Source organism: Cryptomeria japonica, chromosome 5 (genome assembly GCF_030272615.1).
Source record: "Cryptomeria japonica chromosome 5, Sugi_1.0, whole genome shotgun sequence".
Classification (NCBI taxonomy): domain Eukaryota; kingdom Viridiplantae; phylum Streptophyta; class Pinopsida; order Cupressales; family Cupressaceae; genus Cryptomeria; species Cryptomeria japonica.
The window spans coordinates 526,834,423-526,850,418 of NC_081409.1; the positions used below are offsets into that span (position 1 = coordinate 526,834,423).

The window sequence follows — 15,996 nt, forward strand, 5'->3', positions numbered from 1 at the left end:
CGAAAATCCTTCATTGATTCACAGTCCTGCTTCTTGGGTATTAGCGCAATTAGAGTGTGGTTTATTTCTTTAACGAACTTCTGCTTCTTTCTGAATTCCTCAACTACAGAACAGATGTCTTTGCCCATAAAATCCCAACATTTCTGGAAGAATTCTGTAGTCAGTCCATCCAGGTTGGGTGCCTTATGTGGATGTAGAGCAAAGGTAGCCTTTTTGATTTCTTCTAGTGAAAAAGGTGCAAGAAGCATTTCACAATCCCCTTCTGTTATAAGTTTGTTAATCACCTTTGAAATTATAGGGAAATTCTCATTGTCATTCTGGTCCTTTTCTCCCATAGCCCTATGAAGTAATCTAGTGCTGCTTGCTCTATTTCTTTCTCAGATGTTTTTAGTGAGCCCTGTTCATCCTTGATTGCGCTGATTTTGTTCTTGGCTCTTCTAGCTTTGGAGGATGCATGAAATAATTTTGTGTTCAAATCTCCATCCGCTATCCACAGTTCTCTAGACTTGTCCTTCCAGTATGTTTCTTCCCTCTTTAAAATCTCCCCATACTGTTCTTTTAATTTTTTTTCTAATTCATTGTCGAAATTTGTCATTCCGTCCACCATAACCCGATTACTAATAGTTTCCATTTCCTCTTCTAATCTGGTTTTTTCTGCAAATATGTTCTTGAAGGAGAATCTATTCTAGATTTTGAGTTTATTTTTCAGAAAGTGGATCAATTTCATGAATTTGTAGCTTGGGGAACCAAAAAAAATGTTTCCTTCTAACCACCAATTTTTAAGATTGGTCATGAGATTTGGATCGTGCCACCACATGCTTAAAAATTTGAAATGGTTTTTCTTACCTGTCAACTCTTGCGTGATTGAAAGGGATAGAGGGAAGTGATCTGAGCCGATTTGAGGAACAATGTTAGTCTCCATGAAAAATTCACCCCTTATCCACCAATCCCCGACAAAGAAGTGGTCTAATCTTTCTGAGATTTTTGAAAAATTAAGTCTTCTGTTTGTCCAAGTAAACTGACCATTTTTTGGTATAATATCTATCAATTTGCAATTTGATAGAAAATCCCTGAAATCATCTATCACCTTTGTAGATTTCTTGAGACCTCCCTCCTTTTCATCGATGTCCAGTATAGCATTGAAGTCTCCTACCATTATTGTTTTATCCAAATCAAGCAACCTAGCTTGATCAGTAATTTCTGTCCAGGCTTTCAGTTTCTCTTCTGTTCTAATAGGTCCATATATGTTGAACAGAGGAAAATTGAGGTTTGTTGTTTTATGGTGAATAATGCATGCCATCCAATTGTTGCATGATGCAATCGGATTGACCTCCACACAAGCGGGGTTCCACATTAATCCCAGCCCTCCAGCAGTGCCTTGAGCATCTTGGAAAACACCTTCCCATCTGAAGCAGTATTTCATAAGTTCCATAGCTTTTTCTCCACTGAGCTTGGTTTCTTGCAATATAACTAGATCTGAATCTAACTTGTTCAAAACTCTTTTGAACAAGTGCTTTTTGTCAGGGGCAGATAGGCCCCTGACATTCCAGGATGTAATCTTCATCTTTCTCCAAGGGAGGGGTTTCCTCCCTTGGGTACTTTCATGTAATCCAATATACTAATAATTCCTTTTTCCTTTGCTCTTTGTTCTCTTATCATCATGTGGCTCCTTCTCCCTCTCATTCCTTTGGATCTGCCAAGAAAGGTGTTAGTGAATTGACTTATGCATCTTGGATCTAATATATCGAGCTCATCTCTGTCCTCTGTTGGTTATGAGTTCTCCGAGCAGGTTTCAACTTGTCCTTCCAAGTCTTCCTCTTGATTGTCTTGTGCCTCCTTCTTAGTTAATTTTGGCTCAATTCCTTTGTCAGATTGGATTTTGTCTGAAGACTTGTTCACCAAATCCTCAGAGGGGGTCTGTGAGACGTTCTGTGGGGTGCCATCTGTTTGTACTTTTAGGGGGATGACCTCTAATCCTTGGCCTTCCTGTGGCAGAATGTTTTCTTTTCTTCTCCAAACTTTTTTAGGGTTCCTTTGGGGTCTGTCAAAAGCTTTTTTAACAAAAATTCTGCAACTTTCAGTTTGATGTAGTCTACTTCCACATTTTGTGCATGGCTTTATTTCCTTTCTATTTCAATGTTTTGGGTCCATTCTCCATCCATTGATAGGAGGGTGATTGATTGTGGAATCTTTTTAATGGCTGCAATTTTCAATCTCGCATGTGTATAGATCTTGTTCTATAATTCCTTCGTCAATTTCTAGCAGAATACCCAATGTTCGACCAATTTTTTCCAGACTTTGATCGCTCCAATACTCTATTGGAAAATTAAATAATCTTATCCAAACTGGTGTTTCATATTCTGCCAAGGATGTTGGATCAAAATTTGGTGTCCATGGTTGGATGTATAGAGGATATGTGTCTAAAAACCAGTTTTTTAGATCTAGGGTGTAATCTCTGTCCATGCCACCTTTGAATATAGTGACGAAGAAATTTGATGACAACATGCTTTCCCCAATTTTCATCCACCCATGTGCGAATGATTTTCTTGGGTATTTTTGGTCCAACAAATTTGGCGATAGCTGCATGAGTTTCAAGGATGTGTCTGTCTTCATCTACTTCCTCAGTGAGGTCGATTTCAATTGTGTTGCTTTCTATTTTTTGTTTTGGATGCCAATTGTTCCAGGCATTTGTGGTTTTCTCCATTGGTTTGTGACATGCTTGTTCTGCTTGACTGTTTGGCATTCCCTGATCGTCACAGTCTACTTCCAGTATTCTCCATTTGACAGGTTTTCGCAGGTGGTCTTGCCCTAGTTTCTCTCTTTCACATGCATCCTGGTGGCTTTCGCTATTCGGCTGCTCCTTTTCGCAATTCGACTGCTCTTTCTCACTCCCCATTGTTGTTGTTGGAGTTTCAACTTCAAAATTTAAAGATAATTATTCTTTGACTGGTTCTAATCGCTCTTTTTCCCTCACTGGTAGACACAGGCATTTTCTTCCATGCTTTTTTCCTTACCGCAGACCTTCGCAAGAAAAATAACAGGCAGTATGCTATCTTATTTCTGATATCTTTTAATATATTTGTTGACTGCAGAATAATCAAACCATACATAGTTTGAAAGGATCCGAATCTGATTGTTGTGTTCAACCTTTTCTATTCACCAATTATCGCTGAGAGTATATCACTAGTCTTATAATGGATAATTGAGGAAAAAAGAAATGCCTTAATATAGTTGAAATTCTCCCTCAAGGTATTCAGAGGTGAGAATTCTGGGATTTACCATTTACATTGCTCAGGTGTAATCCCCTGCTTGTTGGGATTATTTGGCTTCCAGCAATTAGTGTCTATCCCCAGCACAAGAATTTCTCTAAAGTAGAGTTTGGACCTTGGGCGTCCTAATAAGTGTGGGCTAGGGCTACTTTCGGGGGCCTCACCATCTGGAATACCAATCATCATTTGAGTGTCAAGATAATGTTCATATTGATAATTTGCTATTTATTTATTATCTCTTTCCCATTAGTCACTCGCAAAAGCTGAGAATCTTTTTGTATATATATTTATTTACTTAGTTTAAATAAAATCAACTCAAGTAGATTTATAATTAAATTATCTTTAGTAAATTTACAATTAATTTACCCTTAGTAAATTTTATAATTGTAAAATTTAATTATAATTAGATCTTTCAATCTATTTAAGATTCGTTGGGCCACTTAGTTGGCATTTTGGATTCATCAAAAATAATTAATTCATGATTGAACCAAGAATTGTCAAATGTCTCAACTAATTGCTATTTTTGGAACCTATGACTATAATTAATTATTCCCGTGGTAGGAATAATACATTGCTTAATCTTGCACGCAAGTTACACTATTCTTGTATCATGCAAATTACTTATACATTAATTGCATTTATTAACGTTTTCATCTCCATGCAAGTTACACATTTTTAATTATCAATATGCGAGTTTGTAATTGGCATTATTATGTAAGTTAGATTTCAAGTTTGAAATATTAATTGTAGAAAGATGGTTATTTTTTTTTATCAAGTGGTACATGAATACCATTGATGTAGTTATTTCAATTAATTAAACTTTACAATGTCTAATTACGTACATTCATTTCACAATTGTTTAAACCATGATGTTTTTCATAGCTTCTTAGTTAGAAAACTAAATAAAGGAAGTTGGAAAACCAAAACCTAGCAGCGTTCGGTATATACAGTGCCTCTGGGTCATGCTTACGGGTAATGCCGTCGTGTTGAACTACTGCACTTAATGCCTAATAAAGCTACATCAACGACATCTGTGGCATCGTCCCTATAAATCGTCGGGGAGTAATGAGGGACACTTGGAAGTTAAAATCAAAGGGGTAGGTAATCCCCCTTGGATTGATAATCTAATAAGATAATTCTAAAATGATCTTTCATCCGCTGAGTTAAACCATAGCAAACCCCTATAGGGATGATTGAGTGAAATGCTTTTATGAAATTGATTTAATCTCAAAGAATTGTTGATGATTGACAATTGGTCAAGGGAGACGCTTATGATAGGTATTAGGATCTAGTTGTTTTAGGCCACAAGCAATAGGCCATCTTGAGCCTTTGCTTAAGTGCTACCACCGTGGGTAGCAACCGCAGAGAAATTGTCTGGGACATTGACCCTAGAAAGGGTTGCGTACCCACTAAATAGTTTACATCAAACCATAGAGTAGAAAATTGAACTACATACTTTACGCCTTGATCTCGTGCTGAAACGGGTATGTAGGTAGTCTAGGGACGGAGTTGTCCCTAGTACTTAGGCGTTCATGGATGGGGTCTAGGTTTGGTAAGAAGAAGGATTGAGTAGAATCCTAATTTGAAAGATAAGTATAATAAAAAGGAAAAAAGTAATTCAATGCATACTCGGAAGGAATCCTGTATGGATTCTCTTGACTTCCCAAGGCTTTAAAGCCAAATTCCGAGGTGGAATTCAAGCTTGTATTATGTTATTTTAATTTCTCCTAAGGACGGCAACCTCGGTGCACTCCTATTAGAAGAGTGTAGTACTTAGTGAGTGACTCAGGACCCGGATGGTCCCGATGAGTCTAAGTCTTTGGCCAGAGCACCTCCTATCCCAATTGGATAGATGCCTACCCCGTATGGATAGATGCCTATCCCATATTGGATAGATGAAAACTCCTGCTCCGTATGGATAGATGCCTAACCCGTATGGTTAGATGCTCATCCCGGATGGATGAATGCCTAATCCTAATGGATGGATGCCCAGAGTATGCGATTGAATCAAACACAAATGATTAAAGTAAACAAAAAAAAAAGTGGTCGAATTTTGTTGGGTTAAGTAAAGTGGGTTATTACATGTGGTATGTGCTGACTCTCGCTTAGAAGATTTTTCTGCTTTTGTTGCTGATGATGTTTTTATTCATTCCAAAGAATTTAAAACATTCTTGTACAATTTTAAAGGGAAGAAATTGAGGGACTCTATTCCCAACATAACGCCTGATAACGAGGCTAAGTTGTTAAAGAAATTAAAAGAGGAAATTGATGCAGAGATAACCACAATGACCCCTCAAAAGGGGATGCAACATCTTACAAAGGCTGGGGTGATTTTGTTTCCTGGATGGGACCTCAGTGCTTCTTTTATCTTTGACAGTTTATTGCATTCAGAAAACAAGGAATTCAAATTGGATATACAAAGTGTAAATGATGTATTTATTGGTTCAAGATTTGATTAGGATGAGGAATCTTTGAGTTTATGGGCTCTGTACCCTCCCCACAAGAGACCAAAGATCATTGATGTTTACAAGGCCTTTGGCCATATGATGAAACTAAAAGTTGGTGAAATTGATCCAATTGTTTCTGCTGATATCGGAGTGGATATTTCAAAATTCAATAAAGCACAGATGGTCAGAGTAGTGAGGGAGAGGAACTAGTACAAGGCGTTTTATGAAGAAACTCTAAGGAGAAGTGGGAAACATGTGCCAATGGCTCTTACTCCGGATAGCTCTCAATGGAAGAAAAAATGTGAGGAGTTGCAGCAAGAAAATAAAAGGATATTAAAACAGATGCAACGTGTGAGGGTAGATACTGCTGGTGTATTACTAACTAAAAGATTTGAGGTTTTACAAGGCTTTCTGAAAGAATTTTGGACAGTGTTTCAAAAGAACACGGACAATGTAGTTTCGCACAACATAATTTCAAACAGATTGGGAACAAGGTTGCATGATGAAACAATGGCCAAAGAGGAAACATAGGAAATTGAAAAAATAAAGAGGTTGCGGGCTAAACACAATAAATTTGATGAAAAATTACAATTTGAATATGATGAATGCAAAGACATTGTTCATCATGGTTTCCCATAGTTAATTGATCAGAAGGGTGAGATAAAGGATAAAGATGTATGGATCTCAGTATGTCGCAGTCTTCTTAATGCCGCCCTTGATATTGCCCAAATTGATGGAATTTAATTGAAAGAGACTGCGAAACAGATGGAAAACTTTGTCATGCTGAAAGTCATTGTCAGAGATATCATCCACGATGCAGACACATATAAGTCAGAGAAGTACTTGGAGCATATCCAGAAGTGCGGCAAGATGCTGGGAGACCAGACCTGATGTCTAAGTTGGAGCCTAGAGTCATGGTTTTCTATGTTTTTATAATATGTTCATATTGTAAAGACAATTTTTAGGAAGTTAGTTTTTAGTTAGTTTTTGTTAATTTTAGTTTTAATGAAAGGGTATGCCCTTTCACTTTCAAATTGAATCCTCATCTATAAATGGAGGATCTTTTAGAACAAGTGGGGGAGATACCTCAAGTTTTTTGATCTTATCAAGACAACTTTATACAACACTTATGCAGTTTGTTTTCTAGAAATATCAAAGTTGATGGATGATACATATTGAAATCAACTGGTTTGATTATCTATTTTCAATATAAATTTCAAGTGTTCTTCATTCTGAATGGTATATGCTTTTCAATTGATTGATTAGTTCCATGTGATAAATCTATTTTATTAGATTGCATCAATGTGCTATCTTATGCTATTGTGATTGTGACTAATTTCCAGTTTCAAAGGTTGGTTGGCAAGTTTCAAATTGTCTTATTGGTCTTTCAGAGCAAAGTTAAAATTCAATAAGACTAACTGCATTTTATATTTCAGTTACAATCCATATAGATGCTTTTGATGTGATGCTCTTATTTTGAAAACAAGTTATTAAAACTGTCTCCATGGTTATATGTACGATCTTTCAATTTGAAATAATATGAAATCAGTAAGGGATGAAGGCACTGGTCTGTTGTTGATCTGATATAATTAAATCAGATATTTTCAGAAGCAATCTTCATCAAGGAATCATACTTTTAATTTATACAGGCATAACTTCATAAACATTTATAAGTAAGCATTTCATAATTTTCAACAAGCAATAAATATAACTAGACAAAATTCAAGAATCATTTGCCTCCTCGAAAATTCGCTATAGAAAAGCCTTTAACTGGAATTCAAGAAGTTCATGTTTCTCAGCCTAATTGAAATTGAAGATCATTAGAAAACTATTCAAATGCTAAATTACATCCCACTTTAACTTAAATGAAAGAACCAATAGAGAAGTTCCTCTCACCCTCTGAGCAAGCCCTATCTGATCAAAGTTATCGTGCATATCTATAGATTCTCGAAGCCTATCATAATCTTCCTCTTCTACATAAATTTCATTCAAAGCCTCATTAACAACAACTACATTGCTGCTCTATACTGCAACCATGTATGGCTTCACAAGATGGATATGTCCAACGTGGATAACAAATACAATAGAACAAAAGATACTCATGAAATTTTTCCAAACCAAATAGATGCTAAAGAGAACATCTAGAAAAACTTAATACCCAAGTGAAAGACATCTAGGTAATCCTAAAAATAGTAATAGAATAAAAGAGTTTAGAACCATACCTTACACATGATGTCAACCACTCGTGTGTGGTCTACCCTAAGGGAAAGGACATTCAAGAGGTCATTAATAAGATCTAGGTGTTCTTTCAAATAAAAGTGTACAACTTTGTAGTACAATTCAACATTGGCCACTTTAACTACAACATCTTTGAATTACATATGATCCCATGCCTCTGGAGAATGGTTCATGATAGTAGTGGCAACATTATCATATTCATCATCTTGAATATATAAATATGTAAGTTCCTTCTAGTGTTGCTGCTCATCACAAACACATATATGAGTTCATCAAAGCGACCCCTATTTTGATAGTAATCACTGACCTCTTCCAAGTCATCCACCTAGAACAAAAAATATAAATTTCTCACCTTCACAGTTACACATAACACTACAGATGAACCTTCTCAGATTATCATGAAAAAAAAAACAAAAAAAACAAACCACTTACTTGTGGGGTTGTTGTTCGTGTTGGCTCTGTTGGACCCTGCAATTAAGATTCAATATACATTATTCAATAAGATTAACTGTGCAACATAATGAAATATTGAAAAGTGTGTTATCTTATTGAGCTTCGCTTGGTCATTCATTGTTTCATCCATTAATAAAATATAACATTCATTCATTATCACATAACGTTCAATAACACATAACATTCATTAACACTCATTAACACGCAACATTCATCAATATTAATTAACACATATCATTCATGAATATTCATTAGCACATAATTACATTCATTAACACATAAAAATCAATCATTATCAAATAATTTAGATTACAATCATTTTTTTATTTATTTTTATTTTTTGAAGCTATGGAAAGTCTAAGTGGAGCATCGTTTTCTTCATCACTTCCCCCCTCTTTAGTTGTTCTGCCCTCTGCCTGTGATCTTGATGTATGCCTATTCCTCTTCTGAGGATGAGGACACCGATGCAAAGGGGGGTCCTCTGCAATAACAAAGAAATGGATTAAATTCAAATCATTTTTTATTTTTGTTACAAGTATTTCATTAATTTAAAGAACATAACCATGGTGCTCTTTACCTGATGGGGCCACATCATCTTCGAAATCATTTTGTCTAGCCTCAACCTCAACATGCTGAACACCCTCTAGATCCTCTAGAGTTGAAATACGAAAGGTTACATTAATAAATACACCAATTGCAATTAAATATGTTTAAAGGATTAACAGTGGTCCTCTTTACTTGACTGGGGAACATCATGTTCCCGATGTTGTCTACCCGGATCATGCTCCACTTGGTCACCACCGACTGCATGCTCTAAAATATTAACAAAAAAGGTTACATTAATTTCTACACCAATTACAATTTAAGATGCTTATTTGTATTAATAATTACATAAAAAAAATTGAATAGCAAATGAATACCTCCACTACTAGGATGCACATCCAGACCTTCATGTGGAGGTTGTGTTCCATGATTATCAGGCTGAATTCCAATGTCATACGCAATGTTATGATTGCTTTCTTAATTCAAACAAATAAATTCACTTTATGTTGGAACTTAACATCAAATAGATTATTGGTAAGGTATTCAATTTGAAATTATTTTCATATAGCTTATTTACTTGTGTGACGGATGCACCAGAATCTCGTGTTTTCCCACTCAATTCTCATAGCCGTTTAGCCACGGTTGTATAGCCTTGTTGGTAGGCAATTCTCTTGCCATCTTATGTGGGCGTTCTATTGAAATCAAAGCCCTGCATTTTTGCTTAGTATCATGAATTTCGCTTGTATTTTTTGATAAAAAAAAATTGTTTGCAAATTCTAAATATTTTGATGCGATATTTCATTTACTGATTCTTACAATTCATGCGACAAGTTTCATATAACTACCAGAGCCAAGTTTGTGTTGCCCGTGCTTTTCTTGTCTTTCCTTAGTTGCCTTTGACATGTCACTCAGTCTATGAAAAGTTTGAAATATGTTAGATTATATAAATATAAAAAGTAATCAGTACATAATTACATTCTTAATAGTATCACATACCTTCTTCTAGCATCTAGTGGTGTATTTCCTTTTTTCCTTTCAATTCTCTCATTCGCATCCAAAATCAAGTCCTTCCACTCCCTCTCTAGAATCATGGGGGGATGCTCATACTTTACATTCTTCTCTAAATGTGTCTTATACTGGTCCCTCACATACTTTAGATATGTGCCAGCTTTTTCAAGGAGCTTGGTTTTGTCGAACGTGTCATTTCTGAACAACTCAACCATACGGTTTGTGAGTTCATCTTTTAACCTGTTTTCTTGGTCATTCCACCTTTTAAGCAAAAACAAACCTATTGGATTTAGAAATAAACTGAAGCTACCTTTAATATAGTTCAAGAAATGGATCAAAGGAAAACTATTCTAAAAATGACGTGAAATAAAAATAGTGGATTAGGGTTAGTTCACATATGATGTTCCACCTTTTATGTATGGTGGGCCCAAACATCTGCAATGCAATGTGATTAAGATTTTTATAAAAAATATCATTTCCTACAAAAAAATCATGGGATAATTAGTCCAAAATGAGTGATCAGTAAGTAAATTACAATTATACTATATATAATAATAATAATTTTAAAGTACCTCGAACCTTTTGTATCTTCAAGGGAATCAATTCTTCATCGCTCACCACCAATGTGGTCTGCAACGTTCCTATACTAGCAATACGGGAAGATCCAGGAAATGATGGTACACTATCACTAGTATTCGCTTCTAGCGCATCCTCATGTGCATCTCTTGCTGCAGAAAATGAATCCACTGTGAAATGACCCCAAGAAAGAACACTTCAAGGGAAATAAACACATAACAAAAGAGAGAGAAAAAGAGGGATCTACCAATAGTGGGCGGGTCAACATGACGAGTAGTAGAGGACGTCTGCATGCTGCTTGTTGCCGACATTGCAGTCAGCAATACAGATGGGGATAACCTCAAATGAGACTGCCTTTCCACAGGAACATTGGTAGCACCTGAAGAATAATACATTAAATATATGAAAACTGCAAGAATTGTAAACAAGGATGAACCTTTATTAAGAGTTATAATGAAATATGAACCTTTATTAAGTGTTCGATGGTAATCTTAATGATACAACAATATGAAGGAGAATAAGGAAGGTAGGTTTTGATGCAGGACAAAGGTATGCAAATTTGTGATAAGAGGGCAGTGTAAGTGATAAACTAGTATAGTCCTTACAAAAGATAGTCCATGGAATCTATTTATTTAGATTGCTTCAATGTGCTATCTCATGTTGTCAAACTTCATGCTGTTTTATTGGTCTTTGTAATGTCTCTACTTTGAAATATAACTTAATAATAGTAAATTAAAATACAAGTGATCAGATCAGATCAAATGAGAACTTCTAATTATGCAACTAAATACTTTATTAACAATTTAATAAACTATTATTACAATCATATATACACACAAAACTTATTATTATTCATTCTAAAGAGAGAGAAATAGTATAGACATGGAAAGGCATGTGTAAATAACACTGGCACTAAAAAAGAAAGTTCACAAGTCCAAAGAACGAGTAGTTTTAATGTGTAGAACATGATCATCACCTGCACTACCTGCAATACCTTGATCATGTCCACCAGGTTGATGATGACACATGAAATTATGTAAAAACAACATGTACATATTTTAGTTAGTGACATAAAAGTGTATAAAATATAAACCATTATTGAACTTTTGTTATAATTAAAACTTTCATTACTGCTTACTTGCATATTTTCTGCTGCTTGCATCAATTGATTCACCCTATCTTTTATCTCATCAGTCTGAGGGGTCGTGCATACCAAAGAAATAATATCTTTATTAATTTTTGTGATAGACATTTTTATCACTTCTACAGGGTTTGTGGAAATTGCATAGTCCTCATTGCTTAATACTGTACTGAGGTGCTGATGTAAGGGAGTTTCCTTTCCCTTTCCCCGAACATCCGTCTATGACAAGAATATTATTAACACTATAAAAATTACTCCAAAACACTCAAGAAAATAACATAATAATGTAACAGTTTGCTTTTATCTAGTTTGTACAATTACAATGAGGTTTACCTGCTTGGTAGAAGTGTCGAGACCTACATCCCTGTCTGTGCTATGTGACGAATCCAGGTAGCCCTATGACAAAGAAAAAATATAAACACGTTAGCAAAATGAAACCAATAGACTTAGCAAAAAAACTTAATAATAAGATGGTATATTGGAGTCATTAATTGGAGGTTGGTTTAAATGGTATATAGTACGTACCACCCCATGTTAGTAACTTTGTTTGTATCTATACGATTCAAATTGTAATCGATTAGCAGCTCTTCCCCTGCACTTATTGATTTTATTGCACATATGAATAGTTGACCCAGGTCGCATACTATTTATAAAACCTGCAATATTCCTTGTTGCTTTTGGCCTTCCAGCAATGTATAAAACCACTCATTTGCTTTGATCATTATCTTTCTGTTGTATATAATTTGCTGACAATGCATACCTACGCATACTTTTTTATATCGAACAATCGACATCCAATTTTTGTAATTGTAACAAGGTCCGACATACTCCATCAATTCAACAACTTTGTTGTAACAAACCTTTATGTCGTCCATGGAAAATAGGCCCAAACCATGTAACGATGAAGGTGTTATGCGATATATCCTCTCGTTAACACAAAAATTGGTGTTTATTGGAGGAAGTTTCTTGGGTACCCATTGTTTCTCTAGATGTTTGTACCTCAAGGGCACCTTGATGTCACCTTTGGTCTCATTATCATAAGAACATGACCCCCCTTGAGCAAGGAAAAATTCCATGCATTTATTGAATTTTCTTCTAATCTTTTAACCTCTAGTTGATCTCCCTATTTTAGACCTACTACATGTCTCACTTTCGTCAACTATTCTTACATTTCCCTCACTCGAGGAAGACACATCTGACAAATACCTATTTGGTGGTACCTGCACTCCATCAAATGAGAGAGTTAGTTGGTAATGAGAGAGATATTTTGCAAATGAGGGTAATGTTGATGAAGAAGTCGACCCTGAAGTTGACGTTGAGATTAAAAATTGAATAAGTCCAACTAGGGCCTCAAGTGTTGATAACTGTATTAGATTTGCTGCTAATGTCAAGGTTTGAAGAACTAAGGAAGTTTGTTTTCCTAGTAATTTTTTTAAAATAAACCATTTCTATATGGTGTATTGACTTATACCTATCGATCCATGAGACTGTGTAGGATCCTCGTCAAAGGGGTTCAGGTTCCTGCATATGTAATTCAGTTATCTTATGTTAGCTACAAATTACATGATACGTGTACTAAAAATTACATAGTACACAACATGAACAATATGCAATCATCATAATCATTGTATATTTTTTATTTCTTACCTTTACTTTATGTAGACTGTGTAGGATCCTCAACTAAAGGGTTGACAATGTCAATAGTCAATTACTTGTTTACACCAAGGGTGGCAGCATCACACAAAATATATACATGAAATCAAAACCAATAATTGAGCATAATAAGCATTACATTTGTAATTTGATAAACAATAAATACATATATATCATGAGCATCATAAGCATCATATATGTATCATCATATATGTAATTGAGCATCATAGACATCACATATGTATCATCATAAAAATGTAATCTATCACATATGTATCATAAATCACCGTCCATCACATAGCTAATAGAGAATCCACATTCCATAAATAAACACAAAGTTCAAAACATGTCAAATGTATCATCACAAACATGTAATCCATCACATATGTATTTTAAATCACCATCCATCACATAACTAATAAACAATCCAAATTCCATAAATAAACACAAAGTTCAAAAAATGTCATACATTTCATTCATGTCATTGATCTTCTTCTTCATCGCCATCATCATCATGATCATCATCGCCATCATCATCATTGCCATCATCATCATCATCATCATCATCATCATCATCATCATCATCATCATCATCATCATCATCATCATCATCATCATCATCATCATCATCGTCGTCGTCGTCGTCGTCGTCATCATCGTCGTCATCATCACCATCATCACCATAACCATCACCACCACCACCATCGCCACCACCACCATCATCATCAGCACCAACATCATCATCATCATCATCATCATCATCATCATCATCATCATCATCATCATCATCATCATCATCATCATCATCATCATCATCATCATCATCATCATCATCTTCTACTTCTTCGGTATCTTCTTCTTCCATCTCATTATACTTTATCAACCTTCCTCTTGGATCGTGTCTAACAACAAATGACCAACCCAGTTTATGTGGAACCTTTGAGTAAAATACCTGCTCACATTGGCTTGGAAGAACATAAGACTCATCCCCAACTAGCTCAAACAACCTTGTATTAACCATTGTAAATCCATTATCATGTTCAATAACAGTTCTATCAGGATCATTTTTATTTAGTCGTAGCCTATACCATTTGATGACAAACAAAACTAATTTAAAGGAATTAAAGTCACACTCAAGTATATCATCCAAAATGCCATAGTATCGATTTTGAGACTCTTGAGGATGTATGCCATTTCTAGATGAAATATTGGTCACCTCAAAGACTGCAGTTATCCCAGAATCACAAGTTTTCTTCGTGTCATCCAACTTTTTAATGCAAAATTTATGACCATTGCAACACATAGCCTTGTGGTGTTTGACCTACAATATATATAACATGTTAAAATTATTGCATCGTGAGTTGATAAACATACGGGTGATTAATAAAATTATACGTATCTGTTTATCTCTTAAACCATATGCTAAATCAATTTCCCTTTGCGTAACATTGGAATCTCCATTATGATGAGCTTCTTTAACCAATGAAGCCACACCTTCCCATGTTAATGTGCGACCAAAATGTTAACATCGTTCAATCCATACCGTCATCCAATCAAGATTGTTTGCAATATACAAATGTAGTGCATCCCACTCCCGACCAACTATACAAATAATTAATAGATGACTTACAACCGATTTATTTAAAACATTAAGAATTAATTAACTACAATAACATCTTATAATTACCTCTCACTTTCCTCAATCTACCTTCTGCCATCAAGTACTCCCCTTCGAATTTGTTAATGGGGTTGGGATCCCAAATGTGATCTACGTGGATCTCTGCTGCAAACTTAGGAAGATATTCAACAATGTACACCATAGTCTGGTATACCGTATATCCCTCCACCATAGAACCCTCAAGATGTGCTCTTTGTCAAACCAAAGCCTTCAAAATTTTTAAGTGCCTCTCAACCATCCACATTGACCTAGTGTGTACAGGTCCACACAATTCAATCTCCTCAACTTGGTGTATGAGATAGTGTTCTTGTGCATTGAGTTGAAGGTAGACACTTTTGCGTTTCACACATTAAATGGGGAATTTTTCTCTTCCAATATTTTATTTCTTTTTTATGGATTTCTTTAAATGACAACCACCTAGAAGAGATTCAAGACGCAAAAATATATAAACGAGACTTTACAAAATAATATATAATATCAAGTAAAACAAATTGCAAATATATTATCTATACAACAAATTGAACAAAGATCACTACTTACCTCATGTATTTTCCAAGATCATATATGACTTGCTTGACATTATTGTCAAAGTTGTCTAGGAGAGATAGAGGTAGAATGTACTACAACAATTATCAAATGATCTTTTCATTGTTTTCTAACATAATACAATGAAAAGTACATGCGTCGTATACAAATATTTAGTAATTACCTTAATGAAGGTATGCCAATCATGTGTTTTCATCCCTGGCCCAAATTCACTTTTCTTTGATATGAGATTGTTTATGTTCTCAACAAATCCTTTGGGAAATCAAATTTTTCGTATGACTTCCTTTATAGCATTGCTTTGTTGGTTTGTTAATAACCAAGGAAGGGCACTTATATTAATCTGGTCTCAATTTCTATTTGATTAAATGACATTTTTCATTGCATGATTGGATTCCACAATGTCACTACAAATTTTGACAATTTTTTCTTTGTCACGCCTTCCAT

At 35.0% G+C, this 15,996-nt stretch overlaps 1 protein-coding gene across 1 annotated transcript; it reads right to left on the reverse strand.

Moving 5' to 3' along the window:
- Positions 1-292: 292 nt before the first annotated feature.
- LOC131875959 (uncharacterized) lies at positions 293-1,564 on the reverse strand. The gene is made up of 2 exons (XM_059220702.1): positions 847-1,564; positions 293-654 (listed from the first exon to the last, which is right to left on the reverse strand). The coding sequence occupies exons 1-2, from the start codon at positions 1,562-1,564 to the stop codon at positions 293-295; spliced, it is 1,080 nt and encodes a 359-aa protein (XP_059076685.1).
- Between the last annotated feature and the right edge of the window lie 14,432 nt (positions 1,565-15,996).

What these genes read in the sequence shown, in the direction of transcription:
- LOC131875959 (XM_059220702.1), bottom strand. Translation starts at nt 1,564, where the DNA reads ATGAAGATTACATCCTGGAATGTCAGGGGCCTATCTGCCCCTGACAAA. An exon ending in AATCACGCAAGAGTTGACAG is followed by an intron (nt 655 to 846) that starts GTAAGAAAAACC and finishes ACATATTTGCAG; the next exon opens with AAAAAACCAGATTAGAAGAG.